General features: G+C 48.1%; 2 protein-coding genes across 2 annotated transcripts in view; one reads left to right on the top strand and one right to left on the bottom strand.

Annotated features, from left to right (window-relative positions):
- MYO7A (myosin VIIA) overlaps positions 1-12,338 on the top strand; it is an 81,123-nt gene extending 68,785 nt beyond the window's left edge. Inside the window, exons 38-47 of the mRNA XM_056858347.1 lie at positions 1,159-1,314; positions 1,891-1,996; positions 2,902-3,015; positions 4,979-5,066; positions 5,991-6,097; positions 6,579-6,764; positions 7,842-7,958; positions 9,066-9,149; positions 10,068-10,187; positions 11,994-12,338. Of these exons, the coding sequence (XP_056714325.1) occupies positions 1,159-1,314; positions 1,891-1,996; positions 2,902-3,015; positions 4,979-5,066; positions 5,991-6,097; positions 6,579-6,764; positions 7,842-7,958; positions 9,066-9,149; positions 10,068-10,187; positions 11,994-12,083 (1,168 nt within the window). The 3' untranslated portion in view covers positions 12,084-12,338. The remainder of the gene's footprint in view (positions 1-1,158; positions 1,315-1,890; positions 1,997-2,901; positions 3,016-4,978; positions 5,067-5,990; positions 6,098-6,578; positions 6,765-7,841; positions 7,959-9,065; positions 9,150-10,067; positions 10,188-11,993) is intronic.
- A 4,473-nt stretch (positions 12,339-16,811) lies between these two features.
- Positions 16,812-23,698, bottom strand: part of GDPD4 (glycerophosphodiester phosphodiesterase domain containing 4) — a 31,135-nt gene continuing 24,248 nt past the window's right edge. Inside the window, exons 13-16 of the mRNA XM_056858833.1 lie at positions 22,160-22,307; positions 19,535-19,617; positions 17,579-17,685; positions 16,812-16,849 (exon numbers count right to left, since the gene is read on the bottom strand). Of these exons, the coding sequence (XP_056714811.1) occupies positions 16,812-16,849; positions 17,579-17,685; positions 19,535-19,617; positions 22,160-22,307 (376 nt within the window). The remainder of the gene's footprint in view (positions 16,850-17,578; positions 17,686-19,534; positions 19,618-22,159; positions 22,308-23,698) is intronic.

Here is a 23,698-nt window from a genome sequence, read left to right on the forward strand (position 1 = left end):
TGCCATATGAGAAACGGTTAAAATGCTTAGGGCTGTTTAGCTTGGAAATAAGGTGGTTAAGGAGAGACATGATAGAGGTCTATACAATTATGCATGGTATGGAGAGAGCAGACAGGGAGAAGCTTTTCTCCCTCTCTCATGATACCAGAATGCGGGGTCATCTGCTGAAGCTGGAGAGTGAGAGATTCAAAACGGACAAAAGGAAATATGTCTTCACACAACTCATAGTTCAATTGGGGAACTCCCTGCCCCAGGATGTGGTGATGGCTGCCAACTTGGAAGGCTTTAAGAGCGGAGTGGACATGTTCATGGAGGAGAGGGCTATCCATGGCTACTAGTCAAAATGAATACAAGTCATGATGCATACCTATTCTCTCCAGGATCAGAGGAGCACACCTATGATATTAAATGCTGTGGCACGCAGACAGGATAACGCTGCTGCTGTCATCTTGCTTGTGAGCTTCCTAAAGGCACCTGGTTGGCCCCTGTGTGGACAGACTGCTGGACTTGATCACAGCCAGACTGATGAAGCCACCTAGTGGTGAAAATGTTTAATTAATCCGGAGGATGTTTCCTGTTTTGTCAAGCATCTCCCTGGCTGTGATCCTGGATTGTTCTTGGAAGAAGATGTTTTGTTTCATGACTCTTACCCAGGATCTATTCGAAATATGAGTCCAATGGACTACATTGAGAATGTAAAGAACATTGTTTGATGGACTTCTATATATATTGTTGCACTGTCTTGGTTTTGTTTCTTTGTATGTTCATATTGCACATTGTGTTTATTGCACATTATTACCATTCTATGTTTTAGAGGTTCTGATAGTCCTTTCTACATTGTATAAATGGTTAAATAGTACTGAGCATGAGTGCTGTTGTTTATACCGAACGCACTTCGTACAGCATAGGTGAATATTTGTGTCAGTATGGTTAATACTTGGACAGGAGACCACCAAGGCAGTCCAGGGTCACTATGCAGAGAGAGGCAATGGCCAACCACCTCTGTTCATCTGCCCAGACCTGGATGACCCAGGCTAGCCCGATCTTGTCAGATCACAGCTGCGACTTGGTGGCCTTTACACACACCACTTTGCAAATGAGCGCTTAACTGATTTTCTTTGCATCACTTAGAGTTTGCTGCTCCATTTCTTTTGAAAGGTACAGCGAAGAGAGAGGGTGGGAGCTGCTCTGGCTGTGCACGGGCCTCTTCCCTCCTAGCAACGTCCTCCTGCCCCACGTCCAGCGCTTCATCCAGTCTCGGAAACATCACCCACTGGCCACCGACTGCATGCAGAGGCTTCAGAAGGCCCTGAGGTAATCTGCCGGGTTGGTACCCGCAGGACGCAGCTGTGTTTGCTTCGCGCGGCAGAGGCCTGTAGCCCAGGAAGGAGTTGCGCTGGCTACTGTCGAAGCACACACAGTTGCTACGGTTCCTGTTTGCTAGGCTTGCCAATTGCCCAGCTGAGGGTCTGCAGGCAAAAGACAGCCGGGGGGGGGGGGAGGCGCGTGATGTGCCCATGCGCAACCCACGCAACGCGGTGACATTGCTTCCGCTTCTACCCAGAAGTGATGCAGACACTCTAGCAACCTCCACTGAAAACCATAGCGATTTGGCAGAGATTGCTAGAGCGCCCATGTCAGTTCCGGGACATTGGCGCATCATGCGGGGCACGCATCTCACAGGGCGCGTGCATGTGTCACGTGCCCCTAGCCTGGCACTGCCTGACAACACTACTAGTAGCTAAGTTTAAGCAAGGTAGCATGTGAATGCAGAGACTTCCCAGAGGTGAGTGCTTTAGCATTATGCTTAAACCAGGCCTTAGCAAAGAAAGGACGCAGGGCCAGGGGGTGCCCCGTGCCGCGCTCACAGCAAGTTTCTTTGCTTCATAGGAATGGCTCTCGCAAGTACCCTCCCCACCTGGTGGAAGTGGAGGCGATCCAGCACAAAACAACGCAGATTTTCCATAAAGTGTACTTCCCAGATGACACCGACGAGGTAAAGGCAGACTTCTTCTTGGGGCAGACGGTTTTTTTCCCAGTGAAGATCTGAGACCACCTCTGTATAATACATCTGGGCGGGAAACAGGCAGTGGTTTTCAAGAGAGCTGAAACGGGTAAAAGCTGGGCTATAGGGTTGCCAACCTCCAGGTACTAGCTGGAGATTTCCTGCTATTACAACTGATCTCTAGCCAATAGAAATCAGTTCACCTGGAGGAAATGGCCGCTTTGGCAATTGGACTCTATGGCATTGAAGTCCCTCCCCTTCCCCAAACCCTGCCCTCCTCAGGCTCCACCCCCAAAACCTCCTACCGGTAGCAAAGAAGGACCTGGCAACCCTAGCCCTGGTGGGCTGGCAGGTTGGAGCAGAGGGTAGCTGCACAGACTCCTTTTCACCCAGGAAGTAGGCGGGTTTGGGTACTTGCAGGCAGGGAGCAAGATTCAGGAACCACAAAGCCATAATAGCAGCCTTTGTTTCGGGCCCGCTATGTCACCTTTTATGTGGAGGAATCTCTGGAAGGACTTTCTCTCCTGAGTGGTTCTTTGGATGGCCTCGGGATAAGGATGGTGTGAATCTCAGGTCCCTTAGGACACTCCCCCCCGGTTCCTCCCTAAGGTTGCTAACCTCCAGGTAGTAGCTGGAGATCTCCTGCTATTACTCCAGCCAGTAGAGATGAGTTCACCTGGAAAAAAATGGTCGCTTTGGAAATTGGACTTTATGGCGTTGAAGTCCCTCCCCTCCCCAAACCACACCCTTATCAGGCTCTGCCCCCCAAAATCTCCAGGTATTTCCAAACCTGGAGCTGGCAACCCTATTCCTCCCCCTTCTGCTCTCAGACCATATCTGGCCCTGGATCTCAGGCCCTGGCAGTCTAAAGTGTAACCACGAGTATTTCTTGGCAGGCGTTTGAAGTAGAATCCAGCACCAAAGCCAAGGACTTCTGCCAGAACATCTCCACCCGGTTGTTGTTGAAGGCATCGGAAGGGTTCAGCCTGTTTGTCAAAATCTCTGACAAGGTAAGTGACTGGGGAGGGGCTGTGGCTCAGTGGTAGAGCATCTGCTTGGTATGCAGAAGGTCCCAGGCTCAATCCCCAACATCTCCAGTTAAAGGGGCTAGGTCAAGTAGGTGATGTGAAAGACCTCTCTCTGCCTGAGACCCTGGAGAGCCGCTGCCAGTCTGAGTAGACAATACTGACTTTGATGGAACAAGGGTCCGATTCAGTATAAAGCAGTTTCATGTGTTCATGTGACTGGCCGGAAGCAGCCTGGACTTTAGAGGGTGTTCTATTGAAGGTGGGGTTGCCAACCTCTGGGGGGGGCTGGAGATCTCCCAGAAATACAACTGCTTTCCAGATGACAGAACTCAGTTCCCTTGGAGGAAATGGCTGCTTTGGAGGGTGGGCTTTATGGCCTGAGGTCCTTCCCCTCCTCCAACCTCGCCCTCCTCGGCCTCCACCCCCAAATCTCCAGGAATTTTCCAACCCAGAATTGGCAACCCTGATTGCCAACGATGGCCACCACCTCAGCTAGGATAAATCAACACTCAGATAAGTCAACACTGATTTAGGCCTAGCCCACATACCATTCCGGAGAGCTACAAACAACCCATGTTTAGGGTTGCCAACCTCCAGGCAGCAGCTGGGGATATCCTGCTATTACATGTGGTACCGGGAGAAAATGGCCGCTTTGTCCATTGGACTCTATGGCGCTGAAGTCCCTCCCCTTCCCAAACCCCACCCTCCACAGGCTCCACCTCCACAACCTCCCACCGGTGGCAAAGAGGGACCTGGCAACCCATGTTTAATTTGGCCCCCAAAAGCAACCATAGGGGTCTTACAAGGGATCGGAGTCATCGTTCTGGGAAGGAATGGATTAACTCTTCCCCCATGCAGTTTCTCCCCAATCAGAACTGCCCCCCCCCACTTCTTTCAGTCCAGGTAGGGAAAAAGCCAGTGCTAGATGCTCTTTGCAGTATGTGGGTGGGGAGGATTGCCTGAGAAGCAGGATTTCGGCTTACGTGGATCTACATCTGATTTACTGTACTTGAATGATATTGTTCATATGGCCAATTCGGCCCTGAAAAATGTCACACTGAGATCAGAATAAAAAGACAGAAAGAAAGAAACTATCTAAATAGCCCATAAGTAAATTAGTATATTTTTTAATCTTAATTGACTGAGAAAGAAATTTGGCAACTGCCAATGTAATATTAAAATCCACCCCTGCTAAAAGGGGTGGATTTTCCCGTTTATCCAGTTTATTTTCCTCAGATTATCCAGTTTAGAGATTCCCAAATAAAAGGTTTTATCCATCTGTCTCTGGCCTCATTGAGCAAGTCGCAGCTAAACAAGGAATGCTGAAGAGGGTCTGTTTGGCCAGAACCACATTCACACACTCTCTCACAGTACGATACCCTATTTAAATGACCCATCAACTCCCCAATGGGGTGGCATTCAGTCTAGCCAACATAAATAATCGTCCGTATTGCGAGATTATCAGAAAATCAAAATACCATATTTTTCCATGTATAAAACGATATTTTTTTCTTTAAAAATTTGGTCCCAAATTGGGAGTTGTCTTATACACGGAAGCCCGGGCCTGAAGACGTTGCTGCTGGTCCCGCCTGCCAGCTGTCAGGCAGGGTGGGCGATGACCGGTTTGAACGCTGGACGCTGGCCAGCCAGAGCAACCGGCCTCTTGCTCGCTGTCTTCCCCATTTGTCAGCCAGCCGGCGTCCGGCATTCAAACTGGTCGCCGCCCACCCCGCCTGATAGCTGACGGGTGGGTCCAGCGGTAACGTCTTCGGGCCCGGGCTTCCGTGTATAAGACAAGCCCCAATTTTGGACCAGCTGACACCGCCCGACAATAGGGGTCGTCTTATACATGGAAAAATACGGTACATTGGGAGGGATTGCAGCAAGTTTAGACCTAGGTATAGAGGTGAACTATATCCAATTTAACAGCACGCAATTCTTCCAGGTCATCAGTGTACCTGAAGGAGATTTCTTCTTTGACTTTGTCAGACACCTGACAGACTGGATAAAGAAAGCCCGGCCCGCAAAAGACGGTAATCCTCCGAAGCTTCTCATCTCTCGCCTGTGTTGTTTTTTTTCCTCCCAGAGGATCGACATGAGACCTTCAGGTCCATGTGACGGAGGTATCGAAGTGTGCTACGCACACACATAAAAACCCCGCTTGGTTTTTATGTCACAACCTGCCCTCGGCACCCACCCCGCCCCACCCCAGAGGAACGGAACTCCCCCTAGGGAAAACGCTTTTGGATTGGCCCCACAAGCCAACAGGTAGCCGGTGCCGTCGACGAGGCGCTGAGTACTGAGTTCTTAGTAGCTGGCCCTTGTCGAGAGTCTCGTTGCCGCATGTGGTACCCGTTGAAGTGTCCGCGGGGTCTTCAAGGGCAGCCCCACGTAAAGCACGTTACAGTAGCCCAACCTGGTGATTATGGTGGCATGGATCAATGTGGCGAGATTGTCTCAATAAGGAGCCAGTTTAAGGGCCAGACGTAACTGAAAGGAGACCCTCCTAGCGACAGTGCCCACCTGTCTGTCTGTTCGCAAAGCTAGGCCCAGGAGTGTACCCCAAAGCTCTTGACTTGATCTACTAAAGAGAGCTTTAACCCCGTCTAGGTCTGGCAGGTGGACACCAAGCAAACAACCCCACTGGCCTCTTCCTCTCAGGGTTAGAAAACCCGTTCCTGATTGGAACGTTCCTCCATACCTCCCCCCAAAAAATCCCTTCCATGTAGAAAGACATGTCAAGGAGGAAGATTCTAGCTTTGCCTTCTCCCTGATCTGGCAGCTGGGGGTCTGCGTTCGTTCCAAGGATCTCGCTGTCACATCGGCCTTCTGCAAGCAGCATGATGTGGTACAGCCCAGACGCATGCTTGCCTCCCGAGTGCGAGCTAGGCCGTGGTGGCAGTAGAATGCACAGCCAATGCTGACCCCCCCGCCGCTGTGATTCTTTCTTTGGGCAGGGATAGTGCCTTCTCTCACCTACCAAGTGTTCTTCATGAAAAAGCTGTGGACCAACACCGTGCCTGGAAAGGATTCGATGGCCGACTCCATCTTCCACTACTATCAGGTACTCCCCGGTTGCTCAGCATTAATGGGTAGAAGTCTGTCTTCTACATTTTTTATTTATTTTAACATTTATTGGCTGCCTTTCTCACTTGTGGAACTCAAGGCAGCTTATGGTATAAATAAAAAAATAAAAACACAACCAACACAATAAAACTACCAGAATTGGGTGATGGTGTGGCATCAATCAGACATGACATTAACCCTCTCTAGGAATCACCAGAAACTCTATGATTGTTATCATAGAGTTTCCGGCGGTTCCTAGAGAGGATTAGTGTCCCACGTTTTTCCCAGAAGTGAAATCACGCCATTGTTGACGGCACGCCCCATGTCTCAAGCTGGTTGTAGGCCATGCCTGGCAACTCCAGGGTCAAGCATCATTCAAATGTAAAATGGCCACCCCATCCCCGATTCCTCTCCCTCTTCCCTTGTATCTTTATTATATTGCAAAATGCTCCCTCTTTCTCTCTCTGTTTCTGGCACAGGAATTACCAAAGTATCTCCGTGGCTACCATAAATGCACCCGGGAGGAGATCCTGCAGCTAGGGGCCCTGATCTATCGAGTGAAATTTGAGGACGACAAGTCCTATTTCCCCAGCATCCCCAAACTCCTGAAGGAGATGGTGCCTGAACCTCTCATTCGACAGCTGTCTCCAGACGACTGGAAGAGGGTAGGTCTGCTAGAGCACCCTGACCCCTGGTTCCCCCACCCACTGCCGGTTCCCCTTCACCCAATCCTGCGTGGCTGCTTTCTCTACAGGTGCCATCAAAAAGTTCTGATACCTGGGCAGGTCCCATGGCAGGCAAACCCCCGCCCATAGCCCCAATTCACTACTCTCAAGAAGCTGAGGAGCAGGAGAAAAAATGGCCAGAAAATGGCTTCCTTTGTGCCTCTCTAGGAATTTCTCCATGTCTCTATGGTCTTTACCTGGCGGTGATGCCACATCCCCCCTAAACTCCACCTTCCCCGAGCTCTGCCCTCAAAATATCTCATCATTTGCCGAGGCAGTGCTATTAACCTCAGCAGGGCCTAAGTCCTCTAAGTCCAGAGTGGATCTGGTAGTAGAGCTTTCTGTGTGTCTTGGGGGTATTGTTTGTTTTCACACAGAATTATGATGGGAGAACGGCCCCTGACAGGATTGGGGCAGGACTTGGTGGGGGTGCGGCATCACGGGCATGATGATATCATTTCCAGGAAAAACTCTGTGGTAAAGCCATAGAGTTTCCAGCCGTTCCTAGAGCTACCCACCATCACTTCTGGGTTTTCCTCGGAATTGATGTCATCACTCCTGCAACAGGGGCACCATAAGTCAGCTGCTACTTTCCACTGCCAAATGTGGATTTAGCCAGGATATGCCTGTTCATTACATGAAGGAGGAGTTACAACTAACTGTGTTTAATGAGCCAATGTCAGATCTTGGCTTGAACAGCAGGCAATTCCTTAAATTGAATGTTGGTTTCATGCACAGTCTGAACTGAGCCACTGTGGGACAGGACTGGCCATGTTTGTGGGCTTGCGGTTCAGTCCTAATAAAGAACCCCGGTTTCTGCGGGAAGGGAAAAGCTCCTGTGTGCCCAGGTCTTCCCATTCAAGCATTACGGCAAACTGGGGTGTGATTGACGGCTTCCAAAATCAGAACGCCTGTGATCGCGCTCTGTGGACACAAGAGCACGCGCGAGAGTACAAGACAGGTTTGTTTGCGATGTCTGAACGCAGCCACGGATTCCATTTTTATTCTTCTTTGCAGTCCATAGTGGCCTATTTCAACAAGCACACCGGCAAAACGAGAGAAGAAGCCAAGCTTGCCTTCCTAAAGATTGTGTACAAGTGGCCTACCTTTGGATCAGCTTTCTTCGAAGTGAAGGTGAAGATGCGGGGTCTTTATTTTGTGACTTACCTGTGCGTTCCGGGGAATTGGGGCTGGAGCTAGTATCAGGAACGTGGCACAAGTCGCAGCAAAAGTGATCTCCTTGTGATAGGAAATGGGAAATTAAAAATGGTAGAGACATATAAAGTTCGAAGGTTCAGATTATACATAAGATTTGCAATTTCTCCAGCTGGGATGCCTTGACCTGGATGGCCAATGCTAGCCCGATCTCATCAGATCTCGGAAGCTAAGCAGGGTCATCGGCCCTGGTCAGTACTTGGATGGGAGACCACCCAGGCAGTCCAGGGTTGCTATGCAGAGGTAGGCAATGGTAAACTACCTCTGTTAATCTGCCCTGACCTCAATGGCCCAGGCTATCCTGATCTCGTCAGATCTTGGAAGCTAAGCTGGGTCAGCCCTGGTTAGTATTTGGATGCGAGACCACCAGATAAGTCCAGGGTCCCTACGCAGAGGCAGGCAATGGCCAAACCCCCTCTGAACTTAGCTGGAACTAACTGGAAACTTCCTCTAAGATGGCTTCTGTCTTGACAAGTATGTTCCAACAACAAAGAGTACGACATTCCCTCTGAGCCCAGAAAACCACATTGTGGTACTTAGCAGTGGTTTTGTGAATCTGCCTGAAGCAATGGGCTGTTGCATTGCAAGACTTGATCAAGGCTGTTAAGGGTAGGACGTTTTGGAGGTCATTAGTTCATAAGAGAGCCAGCGTGGTGTAGTGGTTAAGGTGTCGGACTAGAGCCTGGGAAACCCAGGTTCGAATCCCCACTCTGCCATGGAAACTTGCTGGATGACCTTGGGCCAGTCACATGCTCTCAGCCTCGACCCTGGCAAGTATTTGCATGGGAGACCTCTGAGGAATGCCAAGGTTGTGACGTGGAAACATGCAATGGCCAACCACCTCTGAATGTCTCTTGCCCTGAAAATCCTACGGGGTTGCTGTAAATCAGCTGTGACTCCATGGCAAAAAAATAAATTCATAGGGTTGCCGAACATCGGAAGCAACTTGACAGCATGTAACACACACAAGTCGTGTGCCATCTTTGTAATGCCTTCTGTGCATCTCCTGCCTTCCATTCCCCACAGCAAACGACCGATCCGAATTACCCAGAGCTCCTCCTGATTGCCATCAATAAGCACGGCGTCAGCCTCATTGATCGAAAGAGCAAGGTAAGTGAGGCCCTTTGGGCCGGTTCTCCATAGGAAGCTGACGGATAAATGCTTTGTGGGTCTCAGCAGGATAAACCCTCGCCCAGTGGTTTATTTATTTATTTGATTTTTTTTATCCCCCTCTCTCAACCGAAGTGAGGCTTAGGATGTCCACACATCTGAAAACACTGTTCATTCTGTACCAGACTGTACGAGCAAATGTCCATGCAGCAAGACCCACGAAGTTTACATCAAGCTACACAAGCTATTAGATTGAAATATCTCATCTGGTTTATTTCCAGATGTTTTTTTTTATATAACTTGCTGTATTTATGACCACGGAGAAAGGACTCTTCAGGTTGAAATGTGTCTGGTCTAGAATTGGTCTAGCTAGGAAATGGAAGTTGATATCACTTCCAGGTGTTGAAGAATGGAAGGAAAAGCTGTCTGAATATGCAATCATGGCCAAAATGACCAACTTAGCAAACAGCGATCAACATTATGAATTGTTTTATGAAAACTGGAAACCCTATTATCAATATGTAAAGGATTAATCATAGAAAATGTCAGAAGGATAGAACTGATACTAAATTTTGATAACTTTATTGACTATCTCTTTAAGTTGTTTTATGAAAGCTGGAAACTCTATTATCAATATGTAAAGGATTAATCATGGAAGATGTTAGAAAAATAGAATTGATAGTAAAATTTGATATCTTTATTGACTATCTTTTTAAGCTGGGAAAGCTGTTTGGATATATGTAAATCATGTACTGCGAAACATAAACACATCAATTTTTTTCTGTACTTCCTTTCTCCCCAACTGTTTTCCTTTTCCCTGTACTTTCGTTTTCCCTTTCCCTTTTATATTAAAAATAAATTAAAAATCTTTTTTTAAAAAAAAGAAAGAAATCTGATCACTTTCTCGAATGCCCCTAGGATATCCTCATCACTCACCCCTTCACAAAGATCTCCAACTGGAGCAGCGGAAACACCTATTTCCACATCACCATCGGCAACCTGGTGCGGGGAAGCAAGCTGCTCTGTGAGACGTCACTGGTAAGGAAGTGGAAGTGCTCCCAAAGTGCGGGCGTCTAAAAGAAAACAGTGGGGAAATACCGTGGCAGAAGGGCAGGACTTTCAGAGTAGCCCGATTCACAGAGGATGGGAAGGGCTTGTACGCTTCCACAAATTTGTTTGATGGCTTCCGGGTTATGGAAAGGGTCTTCTCCCCCTGGGCTACCATTTTGCGACCATTTCCAGCTAATAGATGTATACTGGTTAAGAGTGGTGGTTTGGAGCGGTGGACTCTGATCAGGAGAACCACGTTCAATTCCCCCACTCCTCCACATGAGCGGCGGAGGCTAATCTGGTGAACCGGGTTTGATTCTCCACTCCTCCACATGAATCCAGCTGGATGACCTTGGGCTAGTCACAGTTCTCTCTGAACTCTCTCAGACCCACCTACCTCACAAGGTGTCTGTTGTGGAGAGGGGAAGTTTATTTTAAGCTGGCTTGAGTCTCCCTTAAGTGGTAGAGAAAGTCAGCGTATAAAAACCAACTTCTTCTTCAAACAAACAAACAAAAAAATGTAACTCAAATAAGCCTGAAGTCCATCCATCCAAAGTATTAAATGAATGTTTGCTTTATGACATTTTCAGTGATTTCTTATTTTTTGTTAGATTCGAGTCCAGCAGCACCTTAGAGACCAACAAGATTTCCAGGGTATGAGCTTTCAAGAGTCAAAAGCTCCCCTCATTAGATATAAGTAGGAATGGAAGTCCCTCTCTGACAAAGGGAGCTTGGACTCTCAAAAGATCATATCCTGAAAATTTCAGTGGTCTCTAAGGTGCTCCTGGACTCAAATTTAGCTCTTGTACTGCAGACCAGCATGGGTACCCTCCTGAAATTATTTATGGTTGTGAACTGTTGGGTGCCTTGAAATTGTGGAACTCCCTGCCCCAGGATGTGGTAATGGCTGCCAACTTGGAAGGCTTGAAGAGGGGAGTAGACATGTTCATGGAGGAGAGGGCTATCCATAGCTACTAGTCAAAACGAACAGTAGTCATGATGCATACCTATTCTCTCCAGAATCAGAGGAGCATGCCTATTATATTAGGTACTATGGAACACATGCAGGACAATGCTGCTGCAGTCGCCTTGCTTGTGGGCTCCCTAGAGGTACCTGGTTGGCCACTGTGTGAACAGACTGCTGGACTTAATGGGCCTTAGCCTGATCCAGCAGGGCCTTTCTTAGGTTCTTATGTGGTGATGTCTGCCAACTTGGAAGGTTTTAAGAGGGGAGCGGACATGTTCATGGAGGAGAGGGGTATTCATGGCTACTAGTCAAAATGGATACAAGTCATGATGCATATCTATTCTCTCCAGGAACAGAGGAGCATGCCCATTATATTAGGTGCTGTGGAACACAGGCAGGACAATGCTTCCGCAGTCATCTTGCTTGTGGGCTTCCTAGAGGCAACTGGTTGGCCACTGTGTGAACAGACTGCTGGACTTGATGGACCTTGGTCTGATCCAGGAGGGCTTTCTTTATGTTCTTATGGAGGATGGGGCTATCAATGGCCACTAGCTAAAATGGATAGTAGTCATGATGAATACCTATTCTCTACAGAAACAGAGGAGCATGCCTATTAGATGGGGTGCTGTGGAACACAGGCAGGATATTGCTGCCGCAGTCGTCATGTTTGTGGGCTTCTTAGAGGCACCTAGTTGGCCACTATGTGAACAGACTGCTGGACTTGATGGACCTCGGTCTGATTCAGCAGGGCCTTTCTTATGTTCTTATATTCTTCACTGCTCATCCTAAACACACCAATCACTCCCCCTTCTCAACTTTTCTGTCAGGGCTACAAGATGGACGACCTTCTGACCTCCTACATCAGCCAGATGCTGACAGCGATGAGCAAACACAGGAGCGCAAAAGGCAGCAAGTGAACTGAGAGAAGTCACTGGCCGGCAACCCTGGCACTGCTCTGTCAGCTGGGGGCTGTGGGTCACCCCTGCAGCTGGGGGAAGACGTTCTCCACCCATGTGTGGAAGATGAGCCGGACTCCTTCGGAAAGCCTATCAGACTCAGATCCTGAAGAGTCGGGGCTAACCTCCCCTTCGAGCGAGGACGACTATCTCTGAGGACAGCCTTCCATTCGTATCCCTCGCTGCCTCCGTTTCCTCTCTCGTTCTGGATTTTTAAACCTCAATGCTTCCCTTTTTTTGCTCCTCTCGGCCTGAGGAGCCACAAAATTCCAGTGTTGACATTTAACCAAAATGGCGGGAGCTGCAAAGACCTGTGGGGAAAGACTGCATGCCTCTTTTTCGAAAGGACAGCAGAGGAGATTGTGGATCCAGCTTTCTGCTAGAAATAGACATTCCCGCCCCCCCACCCAAAAAAACAAATCACCCAGGTTTGAGGGCTGAACTTTCTTGAGAGAAGGAAAAATTAAAGGGTTTTGTTTGTTTGTTTGTTTGTTTGCTGAAAAATTAATGTAAAGGTGAGGAAAAAGAAGCATGTTTTTCAGGAGAGAGATAAAGCTCAGACTGAACAAGACATAACATTATATGGGTAACACACTGTTTGTGCAATAAGTGAAATGTATTTGAAGAGATTTGGTTTTGTAGTGGTTTCTTTTCACTCATTTTATTTATCGAATGTGAGGACCGTGGTTTTCTGAATTGATGAGATTGACGAGAACAGATGATTTTTGGCAGCTTCTCCCCTCTTCCTGAGTCAATGCAAAGCAGTAAGATCTGGGCATGGGGACTCATTTCTGAGCTGCCATGTTTATTTGTCTGGGGTTTTGCTGTCTTGGGCTGTGTGGAAAGAGGAACTATGTGTGGAAAGAGGAACTATACGTGGGGCAAAATAATGCTTTTCATTCTGGCGGATCCAGGTATAATCTGTACAGGTCTACCCAACGAGCCTTCGTGGACAATAGAATGAAATCGATGGGCCTATCAAAACCGGTGGTTTATTTCTTTGTGAGGGAATCTGCCCCATGAAATAAAGTTGAGGGGAATGGGAAATTTTCAAGTAAATTTTTCAACTTTTGATTTCCAGTGATGGATACTGTTGGTGGGGAGAGGAAAGGTTAAAAAAATATATAGTAATGTGATGCTTATGCACTGGAAAAGAGAATAAAATTAGGAAAGGTTGAAGGCATTAGGAGAAGAGGAAGGCCCAACAGGAGATGGATTGACTCCATAAAGGAAGCCATGGCTCTCAGTTTGCAAGACCTGAGCAAAGCTGTTAAGGAAAGGATGTTTTGGAGGGCCTGAGTTCATTAGGTCACCATAACCATCTTTAAGTACTTGAAGGGCTGTCATATGGAGGATGGTGCCAAGTTGTTTTCTGTTGCCCCAGAAAGTCAGACCAGAACCAACGGGTTGAAATTAAATCAAAAGAGTTTCTGTCTAGATATTAGGAAGAATTTTCTAACCATTAGAGCGGTTCCTCAGTGGAACAGGCTTCCTCGGGAGGTAGTGAGCTCTCCTTCACTGGAGGTTTTTAAGCAGAGGCTAGATGGCCATCTGTCAGCAATGCTGATTCTATGACCTTAGGCAGATGATGAGAGGGAGGGCATCCTGACCATCTTCTGGGCATGGAGTATGGGTCGCTGGGGGTGTGGTGGGGAGGTAGTTGTGAATTTCCTACATTGTGCAGGGGGTTGGACTAGATTACCCTGGTGGTCCCTGCCAACTCTATGATTCTGTGATTCTATAAGTTGGAAGCAACTTGATGGTACTTAACACACATGTTAACACTTCTGCCTTAAAACTCATCCACAAAAAACCCGAGGATTTATTTGCTGTTATGCCTTCCTGGCCAGTTTTAAAGGAATAATTCGAAAACGTTTTGTTTTTTGGCTGTTCAAAATGTTAAATTTGAGTACTGGGAAGTTGGCCGAATTTTTGGCTCTGTTGCTTCCTTCATACGAAAAACAACTTTTCTCTGCCTTCGCAACGCTTCTGAGTCTGGTGGCAGAGCAGTATGGTCTAAGGTAGTCCTTCTAAAGCGAACAAACGTGCACCACTGTCGAAATGACTGGAAGTTGCGCAAGAGCAGATCGGGTAAGGTTGCACTCCCAAGAGAGCTCTTCTCGAAAAAAACGAATTGTGGGCCCAAAGCTGTTGGTAACCACAGGTACTGACTGTGACCCCCCTATTGCCTCCCCCAAATGTCTAATTCCCAGGTGCCTCGGCAGTACCCACTAGCCACTTGCAGGGCCCCACGTTGGCCGTTACAGCATTCATCCTTTGTGGTTTTTGGTGTCCCCGATGTTCGTGCCACCTGTACACCCTGGCTCATGTCATATAGTGCACAGGGTTGGCTGTCACACCAACATGTGCTACAGCATAAATCGACCTTTGTGGGTGTGTTTCCTGTTTTAGATATCTTTTTAAAAAAATAATGGCATTTGTGTACGTGTTACATTTTTTTTGGTGTGTCTGCATCTGTTTGTAATCTGTTGTGTTCACACATGTGATGTGATACAGAAAGGTTGCTATTGTGAAACGTTCCAATTAAAGGAAATGATTTTATGGGGAAAAAGAGGAAGAATGAGAGGAGGTGAACATCATTTCATGCTTCATTAAGGCTATGTATACGACACGGAGAAAATTGATTCATTAGGAATGTGGCGTTGAAGGAGAGGTTTGCGGATAACATGGAGCCAGTGTGGTGTGTTGGTTAGAGTGTCAGGCTAGGCTCTGGGAGTCCCAGGTTTGAGTCCCAACTCTGCCATGGAAGCTCGCTGGGTGACCCTGGGCCAGTCACACTCTTTCAGACTACCCTACCTCACAGGGTTGTTGTGAGGATACAACGGAGGAGAGGAAAACAATGTAGGCCACTTTGGGGGCCCGTTGGGGAAAAAGGCAGGGTATAAATGAAGTAGTATGTAAAGAATAAATTAAAAGACAAATATGTGGGTTCTAGATCAAATCAAGCCTGAATTCTCCCTGGAAGCTAAAAATGACTAAACTGAGGCTGTCGTACTTTGCTCTTATGAGCATGCAAGATTCCCTGGAAAAGACGATAATACTAAGAAAAGCTGAAGGCATTAACAAAAGAGAAGACCCAACTTGAGATAGTTTGAACAAGAAGAAGAGTTGGTGTTTATATGCCGACTTCCTCTACCTCTTGAGGAAGAATCAAACCAGCTTACAATCGCCTTCCCTTTCCCTCCCCACAACAGACACCCTGTGAGGTAGGTGGGGGCTGAGAGAGCTCTAAGAGAACTGTGACTGGCCCAAGGTCACCCAGCTGGCTTAGTGTGGAGGAATGGGGAAACCAGCCTGGTTCACCAGATAAGCGTCCGCCGCTCATGTGGAGGAGTGGGGAATCAGACCACGCTGGCTGATACGCTAGAACTGGTTGGCAGCCATAGCTGAGGCCCACAGTATTTCCCGTTGACGGCAGTTGAAAAGTGTGGCACTGTGACTGTGGAAAGTGCTGGCGACATGCTCATGAATGGAAGGGTGGCCCAAACCCGTGTGATTTATTGAGCCTGTACTGAATGTGACATCAGATGACGCTCTAGAAACTCTATGGTAACCATAGAGTTTCTAGAGCGTTGGTTGACACGCTGATGTCTCATCTGGGTTTTTGCCCAGATGTGACATAGGAAAATAGCCCGACACCATTTCCACCCCTTGCCCAACCCCTGAAACTCCCAGGGATGTCAGGCCGCCACATGTCAGGAGAGCCAGCATGGTGTAGTGGTTAATAGCGGTGGTTTGGAGTGGTGGACTCTGATCTGGAGAACCAGGTTTGATTCCCCACTCCTCCACATGAGCAGCAGATGCTAATCTGGTGAACTGGATTTGTTTCCCCACTCCTCAACACGAAGCCAGCTGGGTGACCCTGGGCTAGTCACAGTTCCCTTAGAGCTCTCTCAGCCCCACCTACCTCACAGGGTGTCTGTTGTTGAGGGGCGGGGAAGGGAAGGAGACTGTAAACCGCTTTTATTCTCCTTAAGTGATAGAGAAAGTCGACATATAAAAACCAACTCTTCTTCTAACACAACCTTACAGAAAAACAAGTAGCCATTTTCTTTTCGCGGATGGATTTTATTCCTCCAAAACTTTCAAAAATAGAGCTTTTGATTTATTTTAAATCTCTTTTTTTAAAAAAACTGTAAAATGGCTAAGTTCACAGAAGACATGGAAAAAGATCTTCTGCTGCCCTTTCCACCTTGCTATTGCAGGTAACCCTTGTTTATTCGCTTCTCTGGCAGCCGTCACAGGCTAAGAGAGTCCTAATATTCCTCGAGGTCGCTGGCGGAAGAAAACGCTCTTTACCCGGAAGTTTTATGAGTCGGGTTCAGAAAGGCTGTGTTCCGACAATCAGGCCAACATCCCCGGAAAATAGGGGAGGTCAGGGGGAGGACAGGCAAAAGCTCAAATAAAACCCATAGTTTCAGATAGTTCCGCCAATACTGTTCTTACTAAAAATTGGAAGTTTCGTGCCTCTTGATTGGGGAAGAAAGGAGCCGGATCCATTGATCACATTCATCGGTCACCCAAATCCAAACACAGCCAGGCGGTTCCTATGTATTCCGGTCATCGAACCACGCATATTCTCATCCTGTTGTTTAAAGGAGAACCGCTAGGTTCTTCTGCAGATAGGAATCTTCTGCCTTCGGGCGAAGGGGCTTCTCTGGTAGGCTTTCAGGCCACGGTTGGCAACCCCGACATGGCATTAAGATCTGGAAAGACACAACATCACCACAGTTGAGTGGGTGAAAACCGAGACCGTGCGATACGAAAAAGAGGACCGATCAGTCTAGAAGTGGGAGTGAACACTAAGGGTGGTGCCACGCGTTTTCTTTTATCCCTGGTCCTAGCCCGGCACTCTGACCCCTACGCTAGGGGTGTGCGTAACGAAATACGCGAGCTGAAGATATACACGGAAATCGCTGTTTCAGGTCAACTACCGTGATGTTCTGGAATGGTATCAGGAATGCGGGATGAAACTCCTCAGGCTGCGCCCCAAGATCTCCAGGTATTTCCCAACCTGGAGCTGGACACCCTATCTATACCACAAAAAGGCCCGTTTCTGGCGCTGCCCTTTTCAAATTGCATAACATGTACTTCCCCCCCTCCCCATGGAATTTGCCAGATATTTATTTTCCTTCCAGAGGCAGCCAGATGTGAAGTGAGGGCAGGGAAATTACAGTGGCACAGTGAGCTTGGGGCGAAATAGCCACAGGAGGCGTGGCTGCCGTCTTCAGCGACGCCCCTAAATCCAGCATCACTTCTCATCCAACCCTTACTTCATTCCAGAGAGACGAACGGCAGAGCAGGCGACATGGTGGACTTGCAGAAGGCAAGCAGGCCTATCAAGAAGGCAGTGGTCCTCTAAGGCAGGAGCATGAGAGACCGGGACCCCTGTTTTAATGCCTCCGGTCCACCGTAGTCCTCATGAAGTCACCTACCTCTGAAGTACAGGAAGGTCTCACCTGTACTGAACGTACTGTATGGGCCACTGGCAAGGGTATCGGCGCAGTTACCGGAGCAGCAGGAAGCCACCTTCTCTCTTGACCTAGGAAGAAACAAATATGCCATAATTCACAATCTCTCTGCCTCTAGGGTTGCCAGCTCTGGGTTGGGAAATACCTGGAAATTTTGGGGGCAGAGCCAGAGGAGGGCAGAATTTGGGGAGAGGCTTCAATGCCATAGAGACCAATGGCCAAAGCGGCCATTTTCTCCAGGGGAACTGATTTCCATTGACTGGAGATAAGCTGTAATAGCAGGAGATCTCCAGCTAGTACCTGGAGGTTGGCAACCCTAGATCTCCCACTATTACAACAGGTGCTTCCAGGAAGCCCACAAACAAGACGACCGCAGCAGCATTCTCCTGCCTGCGTTCCACAGCACCTCATATCATAGGCCTGCTCCTCTGCTCCTGGAGGGAATAAATATGCATCATGACTAGTGTCCATTTTGACTAGAAGCCATGGATAGCCCTCTCCTCCATGAACATGTCCACTCCCCTCTTAAAGCCTTCCAAGTTGACAGCCATCACCACATCCTGGGGAAGGGAGTTCCATATTTAACTATGCATTGTGTGAAGAAATTCTTCCTCTTATCTGTTTTGAATCTCTCACCCTCCAGCTTCAGCAGATGACCCAGCGTTCTGGTATTATGAGAGGGAGAAAAGCTTCTCCCTGTCCGCTCTACATACCGTGCATAATTTTATAGACCTCCATCAGGTTTCCCTTTCACTGCCTTCTTTCCAAGCTAAACAGCCCTAAGCTGTTTAGGTCAAGCTATACCATGCTGCCTTCGCTCCCCTGGTGCTCATGAGGTTTTGCTGAAGCGTGATTTCCTCTTTCACCCGCAGCAGTGGAAGCCAATAGTTTTAAGAACCTGGCGGGTATGAACGTTATTACATTGTTTTTACCCCCAGTTTTCTTTGCAAGAGCTCAGGAGCAGCATTTAGCGTTCCTCAGAATAACCCTATGATGGGGTCCCCAACCTTTTTGAGCCTGTGGGCACCTTTGTTATTCTGACACAGGGTGGCAGGCGCAACCACAAAACGGCTGTCATGAGAGGCGGAGACAACCGCAAAATGGCAGGCACACACTCACACAGCGGAAGCTCAATTGCAGGGGACAAGAGGAGCAATTTTTAAAAACGAACTCAGAAAGAGGAGGGAGAGACTATAACACCAGCACTGTGGTGGCTGCTAGTGCAGAATTGAAACAACATGGTTTTTACCTGCACAGCCTATCTCCGGCAGCCAATCAGAAGCCCTGCTGGGAAGACGCCTTAGCTGGCCATGCCCAGTTTCTAAAAACTGGCAGATGCCAGGAAAGGTGCCAGAGGGTACCATGGCACCCTCAGGCTATTACATTGGGGACCCCTGCTCTATGAGGTAGACTAGTAGGGTTGCCAGGTCCCTCTTCTCCACCGGCAGAAGGTTTTTGGGGTGGAGCCTGAGGAGGGTGGGGTTTGTGGAGGGGAGGGACTTCAATGCCATAGAGTCCAATGGCCAACGTGGCCATTTTCTCCAGGAGAACTGATCTCTGTCGGCTGTTGTAATAGCCAGAGATCTCCAGCTAGTACCTGGAGGTTTGGCAAACCCTATAGATTAGACCAACAGCAAGCGGCTGACCAGTGCTTCACTGCTCTTCGTCTATTGACCTCTCTATTGCATCTCTTATCCTGCCCACAAGTGTTCTCCTCTTCCTCGCGGACATCAAGGCCAAGTGGGAATTCGAACGCAGGTCTCCCCAATCTGAATCTGACACTCGAACCATAGCACCCGAGCCCCGGCTTAATTTATTCCCCAAAACTAATCCAGCCCTGGAAATGATTAGTGAAAGTGACTGAGATCGAACACAAACACCATTTTTGCGCCACCGCTCTTTCACCACAGTGGAATTTACCAATGGAGAAGAAACACCAGAGAGATGAAAATGCCTGTGAACACATCTGCAAGGATCCACATGATCATGTAATCCTGCGGAGTCTGTAATGCAAAAGCAGAGAAAAGGGGTCACTCATTCTTCGTGTTGCCAACTTCCAGGTGGCACCTGGAGATCTCCCACTATTACAATTGATCTCCAGATGATCAAGATCAGTTAAAGTGTGGAGCAGAAATCTTGGAGGTGGACTGAAGAGGGGGGGCCCTGAGTACCCTCTGCCCCAGGGCCCCTCAAAACATGGAACCGGCCTCGAGATGCACTCTTAGTTGCAATCAGCCAGGATGATTTCTAGCTCTCGCCCCCCATACAGGATATTTTTCTACCACTTACCATTAGGGTTGCCAATAGAATTGCCAACCTCCAGGTAATAGCAGAAGATATCCTGCTATTACTACTGATCTCCAGCCGATAGAGATCAGTTCACCTAGAGAAAATGGCCGTTTTGGCAGTTGGACTCTATGAAGAGGGACCTGGCAACCCTAGTTGCCAACCTCCAGGTACTGAGGTAAATAAGTACCTGTGCTGAATCAAGTAAAGACTAAGATAATCAGCAGCACATGGGCTCTATTTATGTAAGGGGGATAGAGCTGGGGTGGTGTTGAACTAGTAGCTATTTATACAATTACAATTGTCAATTACATCTGATCTCCAGCCGATAGCAATCAGTTCACCTGGAGAAAATGGCCGCTTTGGTCAAGAACATAAGAACACAAGAAAGGCCCTGCTGGATCAGACCCAGGCCCATCAAGTCCAGCAGTCTGTTCACACAGGGGCCAACCAGGTGCCTCTAGGAAGCCCACAAACAAGACGACTGTAGCAGCACCATCCTGCCTGTGTTCCACCGCACCCAAGATAATAGGCATGCTCTTCTGATACTAGAGAGAACAGGTATGCAGCACGACTAGTATCCATTCTAACTAATAGCCATGATTACCTCTTTCTTTCATGAATATGTCCACTCCCCTCTTAAAGCCCTCCAAGCTGGCAGCCATCACCACATCCTGGGGCAGGGAGTTCCACACTTTAACTATGCATTGTGTGAAAAAATACTTCCTTTTATCTGTTTTGAATCTCTCACCCTCCAGCTTCAGCAGATGACCCCGTGTTCTAGTATTATGGGAGAGGGAGAAAAACTCCCTGTCCACTCTCTCCAAACCATGCATAATTTTATAGACCTCTATTATGTCTCCCCTTAGCCGCCTTCTTTCCAAGCTAAACAGCCCTAAGCGTCTTAACTGTCCCATAGGACAGTTGCTCTAGTCCCCTAATCATTTTGGTTGCTCTTTTCTGTACCTTCTCAAGCTCTGTAATATCCTTTTTTAGGTGTGGTGACCAGAACTGTACACAGTATTCCAAGTGTGGTCTCACCATAGATTTGTACAAGGGCAGTATGATATCAGCAGTTTTATTCTCTATTCCTCGTCTAATTATGGCCAGCATGGAATTTGCCTTTTTTACAGCAGCCGCACACTGGGTTGACATCTTCATTGAGATATCCACTACCACCCCAAGATCCCTTTCTTGGTCTGTCGCTGCCAGCACAGATCCCATCAGTGTATATGTGAAGCTGGGATTTTTTGCCCCAATATGCATCACTTTACACTTACTCACATTGAATCTCATTTGCCATTTTAATGCCCATTCTTCCAGTATGTAAAGATCCTTCTGGAGCTCTTCACAGTCCGATTTTGTTTTAACCACCCTAAATAATTTGGTGTCATCTGCAAACTTGGCTACTTCACTGTTTAACCCCAACTCCAGGTCATTGATGAACAGGTTGAAAAGCACCGGTCCCAACACAGATCCCTGAGGCACCCCACTGCTCACATCCCACCATTGTGAGAACTGACCATTGATTCCTACTCTCTGCTTCCTATTTTTCAGCCAGCTCTCAATCCATTAGAGGACTTGTCCTCTTAACCCATGACTACGAAGTTTGCTTAGCAGTCTTTGGTGGGGGACTTTGTCAAAAGCTTTTTGGAAATCCAAATACACAATATCCACAGGCTCATTCCTGTCCACATGCTTATTGACGCTTTCAAAAATCTCTAACAGGTTAGTGAGACAGGACCTATCCTTACAGAAGCCATGTTGGGTTTTGCCCAGCAGACCTTGCCCTTCTATATGCTTGACAATTCTATCTTTAATAATGCTTTCCACCAATTTACCCGGTACAGACGTTAAGCTAACTAGCCTGTAATTTCCTGGTCATTGGACTCTATGGCACTGAAGTGCCTCCCCTCCCTAAAGCACGCCCTCCTCCGGCTCTGCCCCAAAAATCTCCTGCCAGTGGTGAAGAGGGACCTGGCAACCCTACTGGAGATCTCCCACTATTACAACTGATCTCCAGGCAACAGAGCTCAGTTCACCTTAGGGTTGCCAACCTCCAGGTAGTAGCTGGAGATCTCCTGGTATTACAACTGATCTCCAGCCAACAGAAATCAGTCCTCCTGGTGAAACTGGCCACTTTGGCAACTGGACTCTTAAGGCATTGAAGTCCCTCCCCTCCCCAAACCACGCCCTCCTCAGGCTCCGCCCCCAAAACCTCCCGCCGGTGGTGAAGAGGGACCTGGCGATCCTACTTACCATCAGGAAGAAAGGCTTCTCAAATTTTGACAACATGTGCACCGCGTCGGTAGTGACAGAATAAGCTCCGGCGCACCAGGCCAGAGAAAAGAGCCAGGGCTCGTTGACCACGTAGAGGTTGGTGGTGATGTTAGCTTCTGCGTATTTCCTAAGCAAGCAAGCACAGGATTCCTCTTCAGGCAACTCAAAAAGTCAAGCAGAGATCAGCTTTTGGGACCCACCCATTCACCTCAGAAATCAAGATCTGCCTCTGTTTTTTCTCACGTCACCAGAGCTGTTGAGGAAGGATTTTTTGGGCTACCACAGGTTTAACTGTTTGAGGTGCGCAATAAAAAACCCCAAGTTCATCACACACATGAAGTTGCTTCCATCAGTTCCATCCAGTTCAGTGTTGTCTACTCTGACTGGCAGCAGCTCTCCAGGGTCTCAGGCAGAGATCTTTCACGTTACCTACCGCCTGGTCCTTTTAAATGGAGATGCCGGGGATTGAACCTGGGACCTTCTGCATGCCAAACACACGCTCTAGCACTGAGCCCTAGCCCCCTTCCCTTTACCCTGTACTCAATCAGACTATCGGTCCATCAAGGTCAGTATTGTCTAAGACTGGCAGCGGCTCTCCAGGGTCTCAGGTATATGGCTTTTCCCATCACCTACTTGCCTAGTCTCTTTGACTGGAGATGCCGGGGATTGAACCTGGGACCTTCTGCATGCCAAGCAGAGGTACTGCCACAGAGCCAAAACCCCTCTCCATGTCTCTCCAGGGTCTCAGGCAGAGGTCTTTCACATCATCTACTGCCTGGTTCTTTTTAGCTGGAGATGCCGGGGATTGAACCCGGGGCCTTCTGCATGCCAAGCAGATGTCCTTCCACTGAGCCACACCCCCTTCCTAGTAGGGGGACTGGATATTTTTCAGTCCAGAAAGCAGTCATCTCAAAGCCTTCCCCCACACCCCCCAAAGCTGCCACACATGCACACACGCACAGAATCACTTGTGTTCATGTTCTAATATGGGAACCCAGAGACTGGCCAGAGGCCGCCGGGATCAATATTGTTACTGGTCTAATATTGATCAGTGCGAGAGAAGAGGGACTCACCAAAGACAGAGCAAGAGAACCACCACCACCACACCAAAAATGGTGCGACTGGAAACATAATAGTTCTATAACATTATAAACCCTACGCATTTCACTTACACTTCTACCAGAGGATCCATAATAAATCAAATAAAAATGAGAGAAAAATATATTGTCATTAAAAAAAAAACCACGATTAAAAGACATAGTAAAAGATGGTGCCGTCAAGTCACGGCTGACTTATGGCAACCCATGGTGGGGTTTTCAAGGCAAGAGACATTCAGAGGTGGTTTGCCATTGCCTGCCTCTGTGTCATGCCCTGATATTCCTTGGTGGTCTCCCAACCCAACACTAACCAGGGCTGACCCGGCTTAGCTTCTGACAGCTGACAACATCAGGCTAGTCTGGCCTATCCAGGTCAGGGCATGAATGGATAGAGAACCACAATTCCATGAGAATGTTACAG

This window comes from Euleptes europaea, chromosome 12 (genome assembly GCF_029931775.1).
Source record: "Euleptes europaea isolate rEulEur1 chromosome 12, rEulEur1.hap1, whole genome shotgun sequence".
Classification (NCBI taxonomy): Eukaryota; Metazoa; Chordata; class Lepidosauria; order Squamata; family Sphaerodactylidae; genus Euleptes; species Euleptes europaea.